General features: G+C 39.9%; 1 protein-coding gene across 1 annotated transcript in view; it reads left to right on the top strand.

Annotated features, from left to right (window-relative positions):
* The window catches only part of TACR3 (tachykinin receptor 3), a 33,952-nt gene extending 19,156 nt beyond the window's left edge, over positions 1-14,796 (top strand). Inside the window, exons 4-5 of the mRNA XM_085222388.1 lie at positions 8,407-8,603; positions 14,481-14,796. Of these exons, the coding sequence (XP_085078514.1) occupies positions 8,407-8,603; positions 14,481-14,796 (513 nt within the window). The remainder of the gene's footprint in view (positions 1-8,406; positions 8,604-14,480) is intronic.
* The last annotated feature ends 725 nt before the right edge of the window (positions 14,797-15,521 follow it).

Here is a 15,521-nt window from a genome sequence, read left to right on the forward strand (position 1 = left end):
TCAGCATAGCCTGAAATGCAAGGGCTAAGAAGTGCTCAACAAAACTAGTCAGAGAGCAGCTTAAAGCATGTAAAAAGAAAGAGTGTAAGAAGAAAGAGTACCTAAGAGAACAAATTATGAGTACCTACTAAGGTTTATACAGAGCATAAAACAAGGCCATACCCATAGCCTAAAATTTATTAGCCAAAAACAGGTGATGAAAATATCACACTATGAACTCATACCTCATGGTAAGTAATTCTGAAATCAAAGATCCTTATTGTTAGCAAGCAGTCACTATGACTAGACAGACAGACTAGTTAACTACTGACCTATTCACAAAAATGCACATGAAAGTTTGGATTCTAACATTTAAAAAAATATAGTTTTGATACTGTGCATCCAAGGCATTGTCTTTCACATGACTCCCTATTTCCAACACCATCTTGAAAACCCATTTTTTTCCTAGACATTTGTTCAGACCTCAGACATGAGGACCAGCACTGTAGTCTCCAAGAACTCATATATATAAATGATATATTCAATTTTCAAAATGACATAAGGCATTTAAATTGTTCAACATAATAGAAGGTCACTACAATGTGATTACCCTAAAGAGCAGCTGCAGTCAACTGCTCTACACACTTTTGTGCTGTCTGTTTGAAAGGACAACCCTCATGTTCACTGCTGATGTCTTAATTTGCACTGAATCACCACCTATATTTTTTAAAAGTTAAACACTAGCAGAATTTTTTGAGATAATAGCCTGCCAAGGTTGCACACTTGTGTTCACTCATCTACATTAACCACACACAGAATCAAGTCCTGGAGTGCACAGGTACATAAGGATGGCACCTAGGTTACAGCTCATGCAAGCTGGCTGTGTAACAGCAGATTGTGGAAAAGACACATTGACTTCTTGCCTTTCCCACTACTTATTATTTCATGTGGAATAAATACTTCCACCTCACAAATTTGTGCTTGCATTTCATGGACAGAACTAACTGGGAAGGTGATGCAATAGCATGTTACTTATATACTTACAACATGCCAGTTCCAGAACTGTGCAAACAGTGCACATGCACAAAAGGGACACAAGTGATTCTCCAAGGGGAAGGACTACTTCATTCTGGTTGAGTTTACATTTCTCTGAGTGGTGAGTGAAACAACCTACCCGTTCTATCACGAAGTAATGAGGTGTAGAAACCCAATATACTATACTATATGCCTCATGCCAAAAATAAATGCATCTGTAAATTTTTGGTCCATCAGTAATCCTCTCCTATAAATGGGTCTACTCCTTGACCTTGCAGAGATTGGCAATGAAAACAAAGTGTAGCAAAACAAAGAAGAATATACTAGAACAGAAAAAGAGAGAAGAGGAAGGTAAGGAGTTAAATTCCATTTTATCAGCATGTAGTCTTACTGATAGTGTATGGATGACTGTATTGCTTGAGTATCTGAAATTTCTTCTAAGCAGGTGACTGCCACGTGCATTACTTAGTGTTATTCTTCATAGTGACTCTGATGTCATTTTGAGGATCAGCATCTCCTACAGAAGTATTTCCAAAATAGTCAGCTTCTAAGTCAAAAATGGAAGCAAAAATGTTGCACTGTAAATATATACTGTTTTGGAAAGCCATGTAAGTGACTATATGAAAGCATGCTGAGGAGTAGGGAGGGGAAGAACAGGAAGCATTTGGAGCAAGACTAGAAATTAGAGGTAGGCCAGTTTCACTAGCGGTATGACCCAAGCAAGACTGTTTGCTCAAATGTGTTATCGCAGACCATATCTCAACACATGAGGCCTTTATGACAAGTCATGCAAGCGTATGTTGCTACAATCAAAAATAACCCCGAAATTCCTTAGTCTGTTCAGGCTCAACAGCCTGTATGGGATAAAAAGGACAGATGTACTACTCTAGATTGCTTTGTATTCAATGGAAATTATTCTTTGTTTTATGAGATGTGAAATTGGAAGTACAAAGCCATTCCTCTCAAAAGATCTTTTCAAAGCTTCATTTGTACTTCAGCTGTCATAAAACAGTCATAAGCAGGTGAGGTAGCACCAGTGACAACAGAAGACAGCATTTGCAATTCAGGCAGTACTGGTGAACACTATGAAGTAAATATATGAATAGGTATTTACAGGGGCAGACTTTTTTGAGATTGAACAGCTTTTTTATTTTCATTTACTTTATGAAAAGAAAATGAATGGGGCTAAACAGGCATCAGCTTCTGAGGCTCCTACAAAGCAAACTCATTCCTACTTTGCAAGACACTGGATGACAACAGCTTTTAGGGTTCCTTCCACTTACTCACTGGATGTCAGTTCATCTCTGTCAATATTAAAAAGTTCAATGAAAGTAGAACAGGAACAAGACTCAAGGCCCCAGATTTATCATCACAGGCGACCTTAACAAAATTCTGATATCATCTTAAGTCTACATCTTAAAATTATTTTGAGTTCTGGACTGCTAGATCTCACTGAGAGTGTTCTAAATTTCACTGCACCCAGGGTCCCAGTTTCCAGGCTAAATCTATTTGTGGGCAGCTCTGTTTATGCCAGCACTTTTTGTTAGCTTAATTAATTGATTATTACCTCTCACTGGTGTCACCTCAACAGATGTTTCTAGCCAAATCCCTCTTTCAGCCTTTATTTACATTCACTAAATAAATGAAATGAGCACTTCTGATCTTTTATATGATAACATCAATAAGCAAATAAACTAAAAATAAAACAATCCAAAGGCTTTCCATACAAAATAATAGCCTGTGTTTCTATTTTGAAGATAACCAGGGATACCTATCTCACTTTAGGTTCAAGAGGGCGGTTTCTATTGAGAGGAAACCACAAACAGAAAACAAAGTATAAGGATACTTGTGAATAATTCATTAGCATTATTCAGCACAGCTTAATTATTATTGCACTGTTCAATATGAGGTCTTATTTCAAAGAAAGTTTGTATGTACTGACCGTTTTGAAGACTAATATGGAAAATTCAGATGAGTTCTATAACATTGGCGAGGATGCCTGTGATGTCCTCCTTCCTCAAGGGGAAAACAAACAACAAAAAAAAAAGAAACAGAAACAAAAAAGATTTAGCCGCCTTTTTAGTCACTTGACAAAGCTGCATTCCATTTGGGGGATTTTATTCAAACAAGAGAAAATAGAATGAACTTATATCACATCTTATGAGCCATTTTCTTTGCCCTGTCTTCCCTGTGTATTATATGTATAGACCTTCGATACTGTGTATCAGATGAGCCTTTAGCAAACTCATTTAACAGAATTCAGAAGAGCCATTCCCGAGAAAAGCACAGAGCCATCCAGCATTAGAGAAGCGTAATTAAAAATGGCAGCAGTTAAAACCTCTCATAAAAAATGTCAGAAATGCTTTGATTTTGCAGAAAATGATCAGAGGGCTGGAGCACCTCTCCTATGAAGAAAGGTTGAGGAAACTGGGCTTGTTTAGCTTGGAGAAGGCTCTGGGAAGATCTCATTGTGGCCTTCCATTACTTGAAGGGAGCATATAAACAGGAGAGGGAACGACTGTTTATGTGGGTTGATAGGACAAGGGGGAATGGTTTTAGACTAAGACAGGGGAGGTTTAGGTTAGATATGAGGAGGAAGTTTTTCAGACAGAGGGCGGTGACGCACTGGAACAGATTGCCCTGAGAGGTTGTGGATGCCCCATCCTTGGAGGCATTCAAGGCCAGGCTGGATTAGGCTCTGGGCAGCCTGGTCTAATGGTTGGCGACCCTGCACATAGCGGGGGGTGGGGGGGTTGAAACTAGATGATCATTGTTGTCCTTTTCAACCCAGGCCATTCTGTGATTCCGTGATCTGTAAGACTGCAATTGGATTCAGAGCTACTTTGTACAAGGACAAACTTTTTCATCTTTAAAGCCTAAATTACACAGCAAGCGACTGTGAGTTCTCTCTGAAGCAAGGGATTCTGCAAACTGAAATGAAAAGTAGTTTCTTTATTTCAAGAAACTGAGAAAAAGATTGATGGACAGTATAAGCCAGAAGAATTAAGTGATTTATGGAGCAGTGGAACTGGCATGGTTACTACCTGATTGAAAGGCTTCCTACATTTTCAAGTTCTCTTATTCTTTCCCTTTCTGAATCTGCATCTATTTCAGATATTAAGAATCTCTCCTTTCTAAAACAGCAGAGGAAATACCTAAACTTGTAAAACTTATCTGAGAATTCACAGCACTTATATCTCAGAAAACAGTCCAATCTCCGTCATAAAGCCAGTAGTTACCTTTAAATCCTAATTGTCTTTCCAAAGATTAATATATTACTCCAAATAAGTGTTGCAGAAAAGAAAAAAAACATAACAGTGTTCCCTTCTCTTTGATGCTTACTATACAAATGCCATGTATGCCCCTGAGGCTGGGATGAGGATTTACTGTTTGCATGCTAATATGCTGGAGAAATCATTTGTGCAGTGTCAATTTGGAATTTTAAATCTTTCAAAAGAGCACAGAGCAGGAAAAAAAAAAAAAAAAAAAAACAACACATTAAGACTCCCAGAGATTATCTCTGACTAATGTTTAAGCTGTATATGTGAATAGATGATATCAGTGAGTGGATAAACAAAGACATTCTTACATGGTATGGGTTGTTGAATTATTTGCTGTGCTTCTTATTTACATCTATGTAACCCAGGAATAAGTAAAAGTTCAGAAATCAATGATGTTATAGAATCTGAAACTGCGAAAGGAATCAGAAGCCAAGTCACTGACCTTGTAGAAGCAGCAGTATCAAAGACGACTTAGGCAACGAAGAGTTGCAAAGGAAATTGAAAGGGAAATGCTTCCCTGGCTTAAGTCTTAGGTACTATTGGCAAATCAATGTGTTGTAAAGTGAATTGTTCTTGCTCACCTCCCTGTACAGCATCTGAACCTTCTTAATCTTGCAAGAGCTATTTTCAGTGCTGCATCTCAGACTCATTTTTTCTAGCTACTTTTCATGTGAACTAAAAACAGGAGAAAAGAACATTTTTGCTGGTGTTTCTGAGTGTAACAGGATCCGTTAGCTCTTTTTTTCCCCCACTTGTAGCATTTCAGATATTTCACAATACAGACAAACATACAAATTCGAACTCCAATAAACATCTGGGTTTTTTGCTCTTTTAAATATAGTTTGTTCTCATTACATAACATTTTTTAATGAAAGAATGCTTCTTACTCAGAATGGAAGAATTTAAAGGAAAAGGCAACACTAAAAAACAGGTTTTTTTGTTTGTTTTTTTTACAGAAAGGGCTTTTCTTATACATAGGCAGAAGTATGTCACTATTGGAAGAACATGTTGATGAAAATAAAAACAGAATACACTTTGATTTTCTGTTACATTCCAAATCTAGACTCAAGACTTCCATAGAGTTTGCACAATGGCTGAAAGACTGCAACTAAAATTAACAGAAAATAGAAGTCCTGGAACAGAAAGACACCCCTTTCCTCCAGCCACGCTGCCTACAGTACACAAGGAGTGATTGAACAGAGCACCAGGGGGACTCAGTACTACCAGAACAATGGGTTTGGTGGCACCCATTGCCATCACATGTTTTGGAAAGCTCTGTTGTGCAACAGTGGCAGGAGAGAGAGTCAAACAACTGAATTCAGGCATCTTCTGGTTTGCTTATTTAGTGATGTTTCCTGTGGTTGTCAGAACCACAGGTCTAAATACTCACAAACAAAAAGTTAAGGCTCACTTTGCAAGTTCATCTGTAGAGTATGAAAGAGTCCTTTGAGATTTTTTTTCATGAATCACCACCGTATAGAGACAATTGCACTATTGCAGCTATTTCATACTCACTCATTTCATTTCGTTTCCCTTTGCCCTAACTGAACCTGTTTACTGGCATTCATTCATCAGCACACATACTAAGTGAAATCAGGGTGCCCTGGGTTTGCAGACCTGGAAGACTGTTCCTGCTCGTAGTATTGATATCATCAAGAACTGAAACATAATACTGTTTCGAAAGACCAACGAGATGGACAAGAACTACAGCTATCAAGTGTGAGGTGCTGTCCTGCACAGTGGGCATGCCTGTCTCTGAAAGAAGAATTTGTGAATCATTTCCCTCTTTCATGTTCCTTTTGTTCTTCTTTTCCAACATTTCTGCAAACACACACACATTCTTAGACCACGAATGAGGACAGAGAAGGGCTTTTTGATTTCTCTCATAACTTTCGTGGTTTACTTCAAATTCAAGTGTCACTTTCCTGTGTTTCAAACAATTTTATGCCACACAGACTTGTAACATCTCACTTATATTCTCCTTGGGCAATATGTCAATAAGCGCATCGTACTATAAATACTCAAATAGCAGCAACTTATCTTTGACTTTAACAAAAAGAACTTTGTAAAATGTCCTTTCTTGCTTGAAAAAAGGGCCCTTCTTTCTTCTAGGAAAGAAAACTACAGAATAAGGTAATCCCAATACAAGTCTTCTCCTAAACAAATATATATCAGAGTATTATCATTCACTTCAGTGAAGCTCAGATTGATACAGACTGATTTGAAAGGAGATTTTTTTTTTTTTCTGATTTTACTGCTAGTAAAGATGAGTGTGGTGTGCAGTAGTTATTTTTTTTATTGTCTATTTTTTAAGAAAAAAAATTGAGGCAAAAAATCGTGCCTCAATAACTTCTCTTTTGTACCTAAGGTTTTCCAATGTTAAATAATTCTTAGAATAATTTCACGTGCACAAAAGATACTGCAAGATTGTTGATTAAATGTCATGGCAAGTAATTAAATTTTCAGCTGTTCTGAAATTAAAGAATCCCTGGACAGTATTGAAGTAATACAAATGATTCCAATCAGATACAAAATTGCAGAAGCAAATGAAGTGCACCTGTAAGTCAGTGCACTGATTTACAGTGATCAAGGATTGTGGTAAAACTATGGAATTAGGTCTTCTATCTAACATGTGCAGCAGGTGCAAGGCACAGGAATTCCACAAGAATACTGGAATTATATCTAAGGGAGTAGAAGAGACATCTCATTTAATGCATTAAGACCGTGACCTGACAGCATATTTTCATGACACCATTTCAGATACATGATTTAGTCCAGAAATGTCTAGTCATGCACAGTTGTTTTCTCTTCCCTTCTCAAAATAATAATCTTTACCTCACAGATAGTCCCATATACATCTATACATGCCTAGATGAAGACATGGAGGTACATGCTCAAAGATGAAAGTGATACTATCTTTTGTTGCATTGCCTTCCTTTATAAAAATACTCATCTTCCTTCTGCAATGACTTACAGCTACCTGATAAAAAGTACTGTGGAAAAAACAACTATAACTGTAATTTTAGTGTGGACAAAGGTTAATATGTATCAATCATCACTTAAAAATGCAAAAGTTATCAATATGCAATAACATTCTTATTTTGCACAATACAGACTCAGCCTGGAGAGAAGCTTATAATTTGGTGCCAGATATTAAATTGCTTTATGTTTTCAACAAGATAATAAGAATAGTATCATGATAATCGTGTAAACTGATTTAACCATGATAGCTGATATTTTCTAAGTATATCAGCCGAGGACATGTAGGCACAGGAAATTTCAGGTCTCCATTTATTTGGGTGGTTGTTTTCTTCTGACAAACCTGTTAGCAGCAGAAAACAGTGCAGAGAAATGATAGCAACTGTAGAGAGCAATCTCTGGTATTCCACAGTATTCACAGTATAAATGAAGAAGAGGATACTCAGCACAGCCCTATCATGACTGGTTTTATTGTATTTATAGAAAGATAATCTGCTGTGTGACTGTGACACATTGCACCAGAAATAGTAGCTGGGCTAGCAGTTGGCAAAGCTGAAAAGAGGAAGAAGTAGTGAAAACTTATAATGATGACTTTTCCTCATGTGTGCCATGCACAAAATGGAGCTATTCTTCATTCCTATTTAACAGAAACTGTGGAAGCTGATTATTACAATGTAACAAGCAGTAAGCACCAACCAAGGAAATTGTTAGCCTCCAAAATTAAAGAGGATGCTGCAGTTGTTCATTTCCTACAACCAAGTGTTTACATAAATCACATCTACTAATTGGGAACAAGGAATATACTTGTGGACCACAATAGAAAATGACACCAAGATCAATAAAAGCCAGAGTATGGTGTTTAAATGAAACAACCTGTAATCTTTTCCAAGATCTTAACACGGAATCAAGTAATATTTCAGATGGCCAAATAGAAGTGAGCAAATGTATTTATTGTAATAATTAATAGAGATAATGCTGGAGAAACTTTTCCTATTATTTTGTTTAAGAAAAGGAAGATATAAGAAATGTAAGAATATAAGAGGTAACTGAAGATAAATTCCAGTCAGATTTTTTTTTTTTTTTAATAGAGCAAAACATATTATAAAACAGAATTCTTATTTCTTTCCTTCAGGTGGTGAAAATGATGATTGTGGTTGTGATGACATTTGCCATCTGTTGGCTGCCCTACCACACTTACTTTATAGTTACTGGGATCTATCAACAACTGAATCGGTGGAAATATATTCAGCAAATCTATTTGGCCAGTTTTTGGCTTGCCATGAGTTCTACCATGTACAATCCCATTATTTACTGCTGCCTTAATAAGAGGTAAGAACCAGTACAGAACAGTTGGTATGTATGTAATTTATGAGAAAATAAATGGCTTAAATATGGTAAAAAAAATAATTTTCACTTCAACAGTTTTCAGTTGCCAGGGGGAAAAAAAATCTTCCTTTGGATTCCTATCAGGTACAAACCTAAAGAACCAAGTGCACATTTCCAGTGAATATGTTGCTCTAAATGAAGTTTCAGAGAAAAATTCAGTATTTAGAGACCAATGTTTTCTGTTTTCAACTACTAAATTTGACATTTATAGCAGTGCTCTATTTTTTGGCTTGTAAAAACACTGCAATGTAAAGAAATAATGCAAGTTACTTGTGAGGTACAGTACAATCTGTTTACTTCTACACTGTAAACAAATTTATTTGCAATGATGGAAGGATATAACAAAATGCTATTTACTGCATATTTAATACCTAAACATTTGATTTCTACTGAACTCCGAGGTCTGAAGCAGGCTAATAAAACATATTTATATTTTTGTTATTCTGTACTATATTACAGTACTGCTTGATGGTGATGCATGATAAGTCAGGTACCATTATGTTCTCAATTTCAAAAGGCACAGACCTTGTTGAATGTTATGGGTATTTGGCAATTCAAGACTACTGGTCTGCAGAACCAACTCCTGTTCTTCATTTCCTCCTGAAGGACCAGGATCCAACCAAGCAACATCCTAGCTGTCCTACTGTTCAGTGTTTCTTCTAGTCTTACTGACCATTAAGAACAATGAAATAGTCCACAAACTCAGTCAGCATGAATCAGTACTAAATAAGTAATCTTAAAGATTATTTCAAATTTCCTTTGAATAAGTAACCATTTTTCATAATCATAATTGTAGCCTACAATGCTTAACATTCAGTCCTTTGAAATATCAATGCCTGATTTCTTAAAGCTTTCTGATCCTTTTAAATCACTTATGCTTGCAATTGTTTAAACAAGAACTAAAGGTTTAGCATCCCAGACCAAAATTCTAATTCAAATAGAAAATTTCCCACTTCTTTAAATGGAGTCCAGAGATCACAAGACATCTAGTGTCCGTAAAAACAAAGCCAAAGAACCAGGTCTCATATTTTCTTATTTACTACCACATCATCTCTAAAACACCACCATTTACTTCAAAAACACTTATGGCAGTTACAGAAGACATTATTAATAAAAAAATAATACTGATTATGTGGCTTAAGTATATGTTGACACTTGTAAACTGCAAAATTACTTAACTAGATTAAAGAATGCAAATCCACCAAAATTCTTTGCAATTCTGAGACACATTAAAGATCTCCTGGTTCAAAATTCAATGCAAGAATGACATATTGGTGACAGTTTAATTACAACTAAATTTTGTATTGAAATTAAGAAGCCCGAATGTTTGCTGCTTTTTCATACAGTAGGAAAAGGTAAGCCTGTTGCTGGGAGTCTGGTCTATTCACACAGCAGTGTTTGTTACCTCTGCTGGATCTGGTATCAGACATGGTTATAATAGCTATCCCCAGCCTCACCTTCCAGGCTAGGATATTACTCATGTATCTAAAGATAGTAATATTTCAAGAGGGAGAAAATCAAACCCTGAATAAGAAAGAGGATAGAAAGTGCAATGAAAAAATACAATCTAAAGATATTTGGGTTTTACAGCTTACTAAACTAAACCTATGTCCATTAGAGGTTCATTCTTTACTTTGCTACTACTTCTACGTTTGGACTGCATATATTCAGAGGAATGATGAATAGCATGCTACATGGTCATTCGTAATCATGTGACAACTCCGTACCAAAGTATGAAAAAATAATTTTTAATTTATATATTTATCTGCATCTGAAAAACTGAGGAGGAAGGGTAATTAGTTCTGGGAGATCAGTTTTCACTGAAAAATTCATACATGTTTTTATCTGTAGTTATCACCGTGGTAGCAGAACGTTTGCTACAAAAAGCTTATAGACAATAAGCAACACAGAAACATTGTTGAAACAAAACCAGCAGAAGCAAAAGAAGAACATTATGTTTTAGGTCTAGGTGAAAAGATGCTCTTTTTCAGGTTACACAAATACACTGTGAATTGGTTTTGTTTTGTTTTCTGGTATTTCATTTCTATGATGCAAAGACTTACATCCAAAAAATTACAATGGTCCTACTATTCAATCTCTGTCTCTGATTTGAAGTGATAAAAAGCACCCATGCACGAATATTGCAAGAACCAATGTGCTAAAGTGCTAACATTCTTTCCTGCTTGTACATCATTCACATTCAGTTTTCAGGCTTTCTCAGATCTTGAAAGTCATTGCAAATGACTTTCCAAATATTTTATGTGAACCATTATCAGTCGTTACATAAATCCCATTCAAGCCTCTCTAAGATACAAGGAAACAGCAGACATATTGGAATCTTGAAGCTGAATTGTTGTTTTAGAGCAAAGGATAGGATGCGACAAAGTTTCTGTTAAGGAAAGACAAAATACAGGAATGGGTTTCATTACAAGTCAATCAGAACAATTTCTATGAAGACAGCTTTAATTTAAACGGGATTTAAACGGGCGCAAACCCGGAAGAGACCCTTTTGATCGCCGAGGTTGCTGCTTCGGAGCTGCCCCAGGCAGAGCTGAGGCGGCTGATCGCGGGGTGCATAGGGGACTCGCTCGGTTTTCCCTCATCCAGGGATTCCCGAGGCATCGGTGCAGCCCGGCACCTCTCGCGAGAGCGGCTCACGTGGCGGGGGCGTTGCCAGGGAATAAACAGGAAGAGCTGGAGTTCTGCATGCGGTCGCGAGGTCATGATCTCATCGCGATCACGGAGACGTGGTGGGACAGCTCGCATGACTGGAATGTTGTCATGGAGGGCTATGTGCTTTTTAGGAAAGATCGGCTGGCTAGGCGGGGTGGTGGAGTTGCTCTTTATGTGAGAGAGCAGCTAGACTGTATTGAAATTCACTTGGGGGAGAGTGATGTAGCAGTGGAGAGCTTATGGGTGAGAATCAAGGGGCAGGCTGGTAAGGGTGACACTGTTGTGGGGGTGTACTACAGGCCCCCTGATCAGGATGAGGAGGCTGATGAGGCCTTCCAAAAGCAACTGGATGTAGCGTCACGTTCCCAGGCACTGGTGCTTATGGGGGATTTCAATTATCCAGATATTTGCTGGATGACCAACATAGCCAGGCATGCACGGTCCAGACGGTTCTTGCAGTGTGTTGAAGACAACTTTCTGATGCAGGTGGTGGAGGAACCGACGCGGGGAGGGGTGTTACTGGACCTTATTTTCACCAACAGGGATGGACTTGTTAAGGAAGTAAAGGTAGGGGGCAGTTTGGGTTGTAGTGATCATGAGATGGTGGAGTTCAAGATCCTGAGCGGAAGAAGCAAAGCAATAAGTAGGATTGCTACCCTGGACTTTAGGAGAGCCAACTTCGATCTCTTCCGGGACCTACTTGGAGCTATCCCGTGGGCTCGGGTGTTAGAACGTAAGGGGGCCTCTGAGAGCTGGTCAGCATTTAAACAGCTCTTCTTCCAAGCTCAGGATCGGTGCGTCCCTGTGAGCAAGAAATCGGGAAAAGGTGGCAGGAAACCTTTGTGGATGAGCAAGGAGCTCATGCGCAAGCTCAAAGGAAAGAAGAAGGTCCATGAAATGTGGAAAAAGGGTCTGATCGCTTGGGAAGAATATAGGAATGTAGTCAGGGCCTGCAGGGATGCAACGAGGAAGGCTAAAGCCCGTCTGGAATTGAATCTAGCTAAAGTGATAAAGGATAATAAAAAAGGCTTCTTCAAGTATGTTAATAGCAAAAGGAAAACTAGGGAGAATGTGGGCCCCTTACTAAGTGAGGGGGGGTCCTCGTAACGGGGGATGCTGAGAAGGCAGAGATACTGAATGCCTTCTTTACTTCTGTCTTCAGTGAAAAGGCTCCCCTGCAGGAATCCCACACCCTGGAGGTTAGTGAGAGGGTCTGGGGAATGGGAGACTTCCCGTTAGTCAGGAAAGAGGACGTGCGTGAGCGCCTAGGCAGTACTAAGGTCCACAAGTCCATGGGACCTGATGGGGTGCATCCACGTGTGCTGAGGGAGCTGGCGGAGGTCATTGCCGAACCGCTCTCCATCATTTTTGAGAGGTCCTGGACAACAGGGGAGGTCCCTGAAGACTGGAGGATAGCCAATGTCACTCCGGTCTTCAAAAAGGGCAAGAAGGAAGATCCGGGTAATTATAGGCCTGTCAGCCTCACCTCCGTCCCTGGAAAGGTGATGGAACAGCTTGTGCTGGATACCATCTCCAGACAACTGGGAGAAAAGGAGGTTATCAGGAGTAGTCAGCATGGGTTCACCAAGGGGAGGTCGTGCTCGACCAACTTGGTGGCCTTCTATGATGCTGTCACATGCTGGGTGGATGGGGGAAGAGCGGTAGATGTAATCTACCTTGATTTTAGAAAGGCGTTTGATACTGTCTCCCACGACATCCTTATAACAAAGCTGAGGAAGTGTGGGATAGACGAGTGGACAGTGAGGTGGGTTGAGAACTGGCTGACTGGCAGAGCGCAGAGGGTCGTCGTTGGTGGTGCAGAGTCTGGCTGGAGACCTGTGACCAGTGGTGTCCCCCAGGGGTCTGTGCTGGGTCCGGTCTTGTTCAACATCTTCATCAATGACCTTGATGAGGGTATAGTGGCCACCCTCAGCAAGTTTGCTGATGATACGAAGCTGGGAGGATTGGCTGACACGCCTGAAGGCTGTGCTGCCATTCAGCGAGACCTGGACAGGCTGGAGAGCTGGGCAGTAAGAAACCGGATGAGGTTCAACACAAGCAAGTGTAGGGTCTTACACCTAGGGAGGAATAATTGCACGCACCAATACAGGCTGGGGGATGAGCTGCTGGAGAGGAGCTCTGCAGAGAGGGACCTGGGCGTTCTGGTGGACGACAGGTTGGCCATGAGCCAGCAGTGTGCCCTCGTGGCCAAAAAGGCCAATGGCATTCTGGGGTGCATTAAGAAGAGCGTGTCCAGCAGGTCGAGGGAGGTGATCCTCCCCCTCTACTCTGCCCTGGTAAGGCCTCATCTGGAGTACTGTGTCCAGTTCTGGGCTCCCCAGTACAAAAAAGACAGGGATCTCTTGGAAAGAGTCCAGCGGAGGGCCACAAAGATGGTGAAGGGCCTGGAGCATCTCCCCTATGAAGAAAGGCTAAGTAAACTGGGTCTGTTTAGCCTTGAGAAAAGAAGACTGAGAGGGGACCTGATCCAGGTTTATAAATATCTGAGGTGTGGCAGCCATAGTGGTGAGGCCAGTCTCTTTTCAGTGGTACGTGGAGACAGGACGAGGGGAAACGGACATAAGCTGCAGCATAGGAAGTTTCGCACGAATGTGCGTAAGAACTTCTTCACGGTGAGGGTGACGGAGCACTGGAACAGGCTGCCCAGGGAGGTTGTGGAGTCTCCTTCTCTGGAGATATTCAAGTCTCGCCTGGACGCCTACCTGTGCGACCTGGTGTAGGGAACCTGCTTTGGCAGGGGGGTTGGTCTCAATGATCTCTAGAGGTCCCTTCCAACCCCTACAATTCTGTGATTCTGTGATTCTGTAGCTTTAAGAAAGCTGACATTTAATTGTTTACATCTTTATTTTTAGTTATGGGCTAAGGAAGAGAAACTGATTATCAGGAAAATGTCACAAAGCAGGGAAAACAAATCACCTCAGAAACAAAAAAGAGCTGTTATCACTATCATTTTTTCCTACCTCGGCCTTAGCCAAGGGAACTTCCACAGATCTCCCCACAGACATTGCTAGGAGCAAAGAAATTAGCGGAGTCCCTATGCTAAGGCAGTGCTGTACGTGTTTTCAGACGAAGGCTCGCGGCTGGCTCTCAGAAGCACAGTCTCTCACCAAGTACCTTTCTTCCTAGGTTCCGAGCTGGCTTCAAGAGAGCTTTCTGCTGGTGCCCCTTCATTGAGTTGTCAAGTCATGACGAACTAGAGCTCAAGGCTGCCAGGTTTCATCCCACTCGGCAAAGCAGTCTATATGCTGTGTCCAGAATGGAGTCCAGCACAACAGTAGTGCTTGACACCAACGATGGAGACAACTCCCATCTGAGTCGCAAGAAAAAAGCAGCTCCAAGGAATGCAAGTTTCAATGGCTGTTCACAGAGGAATTCCAAGGCTGTCTCCACAGCCTCAAGTTTCGTCAGTTCATTGCACACAGCGGGATATGATTATTCCTAAGCATTTCTTGGTGACACTTGTAAGAAACTGGACATGCAAGACTCAATGCCCACTTACTATGGAACTAGATGTTAATTCCATGGGAAAACAAACATATTTCAACTGACAAAGCTCAGCTATAAATATCATGAAACTGTTAATATCACCTTCTTTTGTGCTTTGGAGAGAAAGAGGAATTTGAAGACATACTTATTTGTTAGTCCAAAAACATGGTCACACCTCACATACAGCACTCTTTGTAAGGATTGCCTAAAAGAAGTTAAAGGCACAAAACCCATTGTTTCGGCTTCTGACCTGTGACATTTACTGAAATGTAGCAAGTTCCTTCATTCAATGAACTTCAGGTGGTCTTCTGTCTTGAGCGCATTAATTTGACAACAAGAAAGCTATATAAGATCTAAAATATTTCTTTACAATAAAGATTTAATGAGACACATATCTATTCAGTTGTTTTATTTTTTAGCTTTATCCCCACGCAGGTAGACAAGATGAAGTTCATCTCTATCTGTAACAATAAATTTAGAAATTTAGGGAATGACTGACAACAACCGTTGCAAAGAAAGTCTATCCTAACTCAAAGGTGACCAGAGTGCAGTCTCAGTCTCAGCTAAATGGCCGTGGTTTTGGTTGCATTAATGGCTGAATCAGTTGCATGGATCAACTGGTTGTGCAAACACTGGCCCTCAAGTAGTTAATCAAAACTTAATGAAAACACTGTGAATGTC

This window comes from Meleagris gallopavo, chromosome 4, assembly GCF_905368555.1.
Source record: "Meleagris gallopavo chromosome 4, MGAL_WU_HG_1.1, whole genome shotgun sequence".
Classification (NCBI taxonomy): domain Eukaryota; kingdom Metazoa; phylum Chordata; class Aves; order Galliformes; family Phasianidae; genus Meleagris; species Meleagris gallopavo.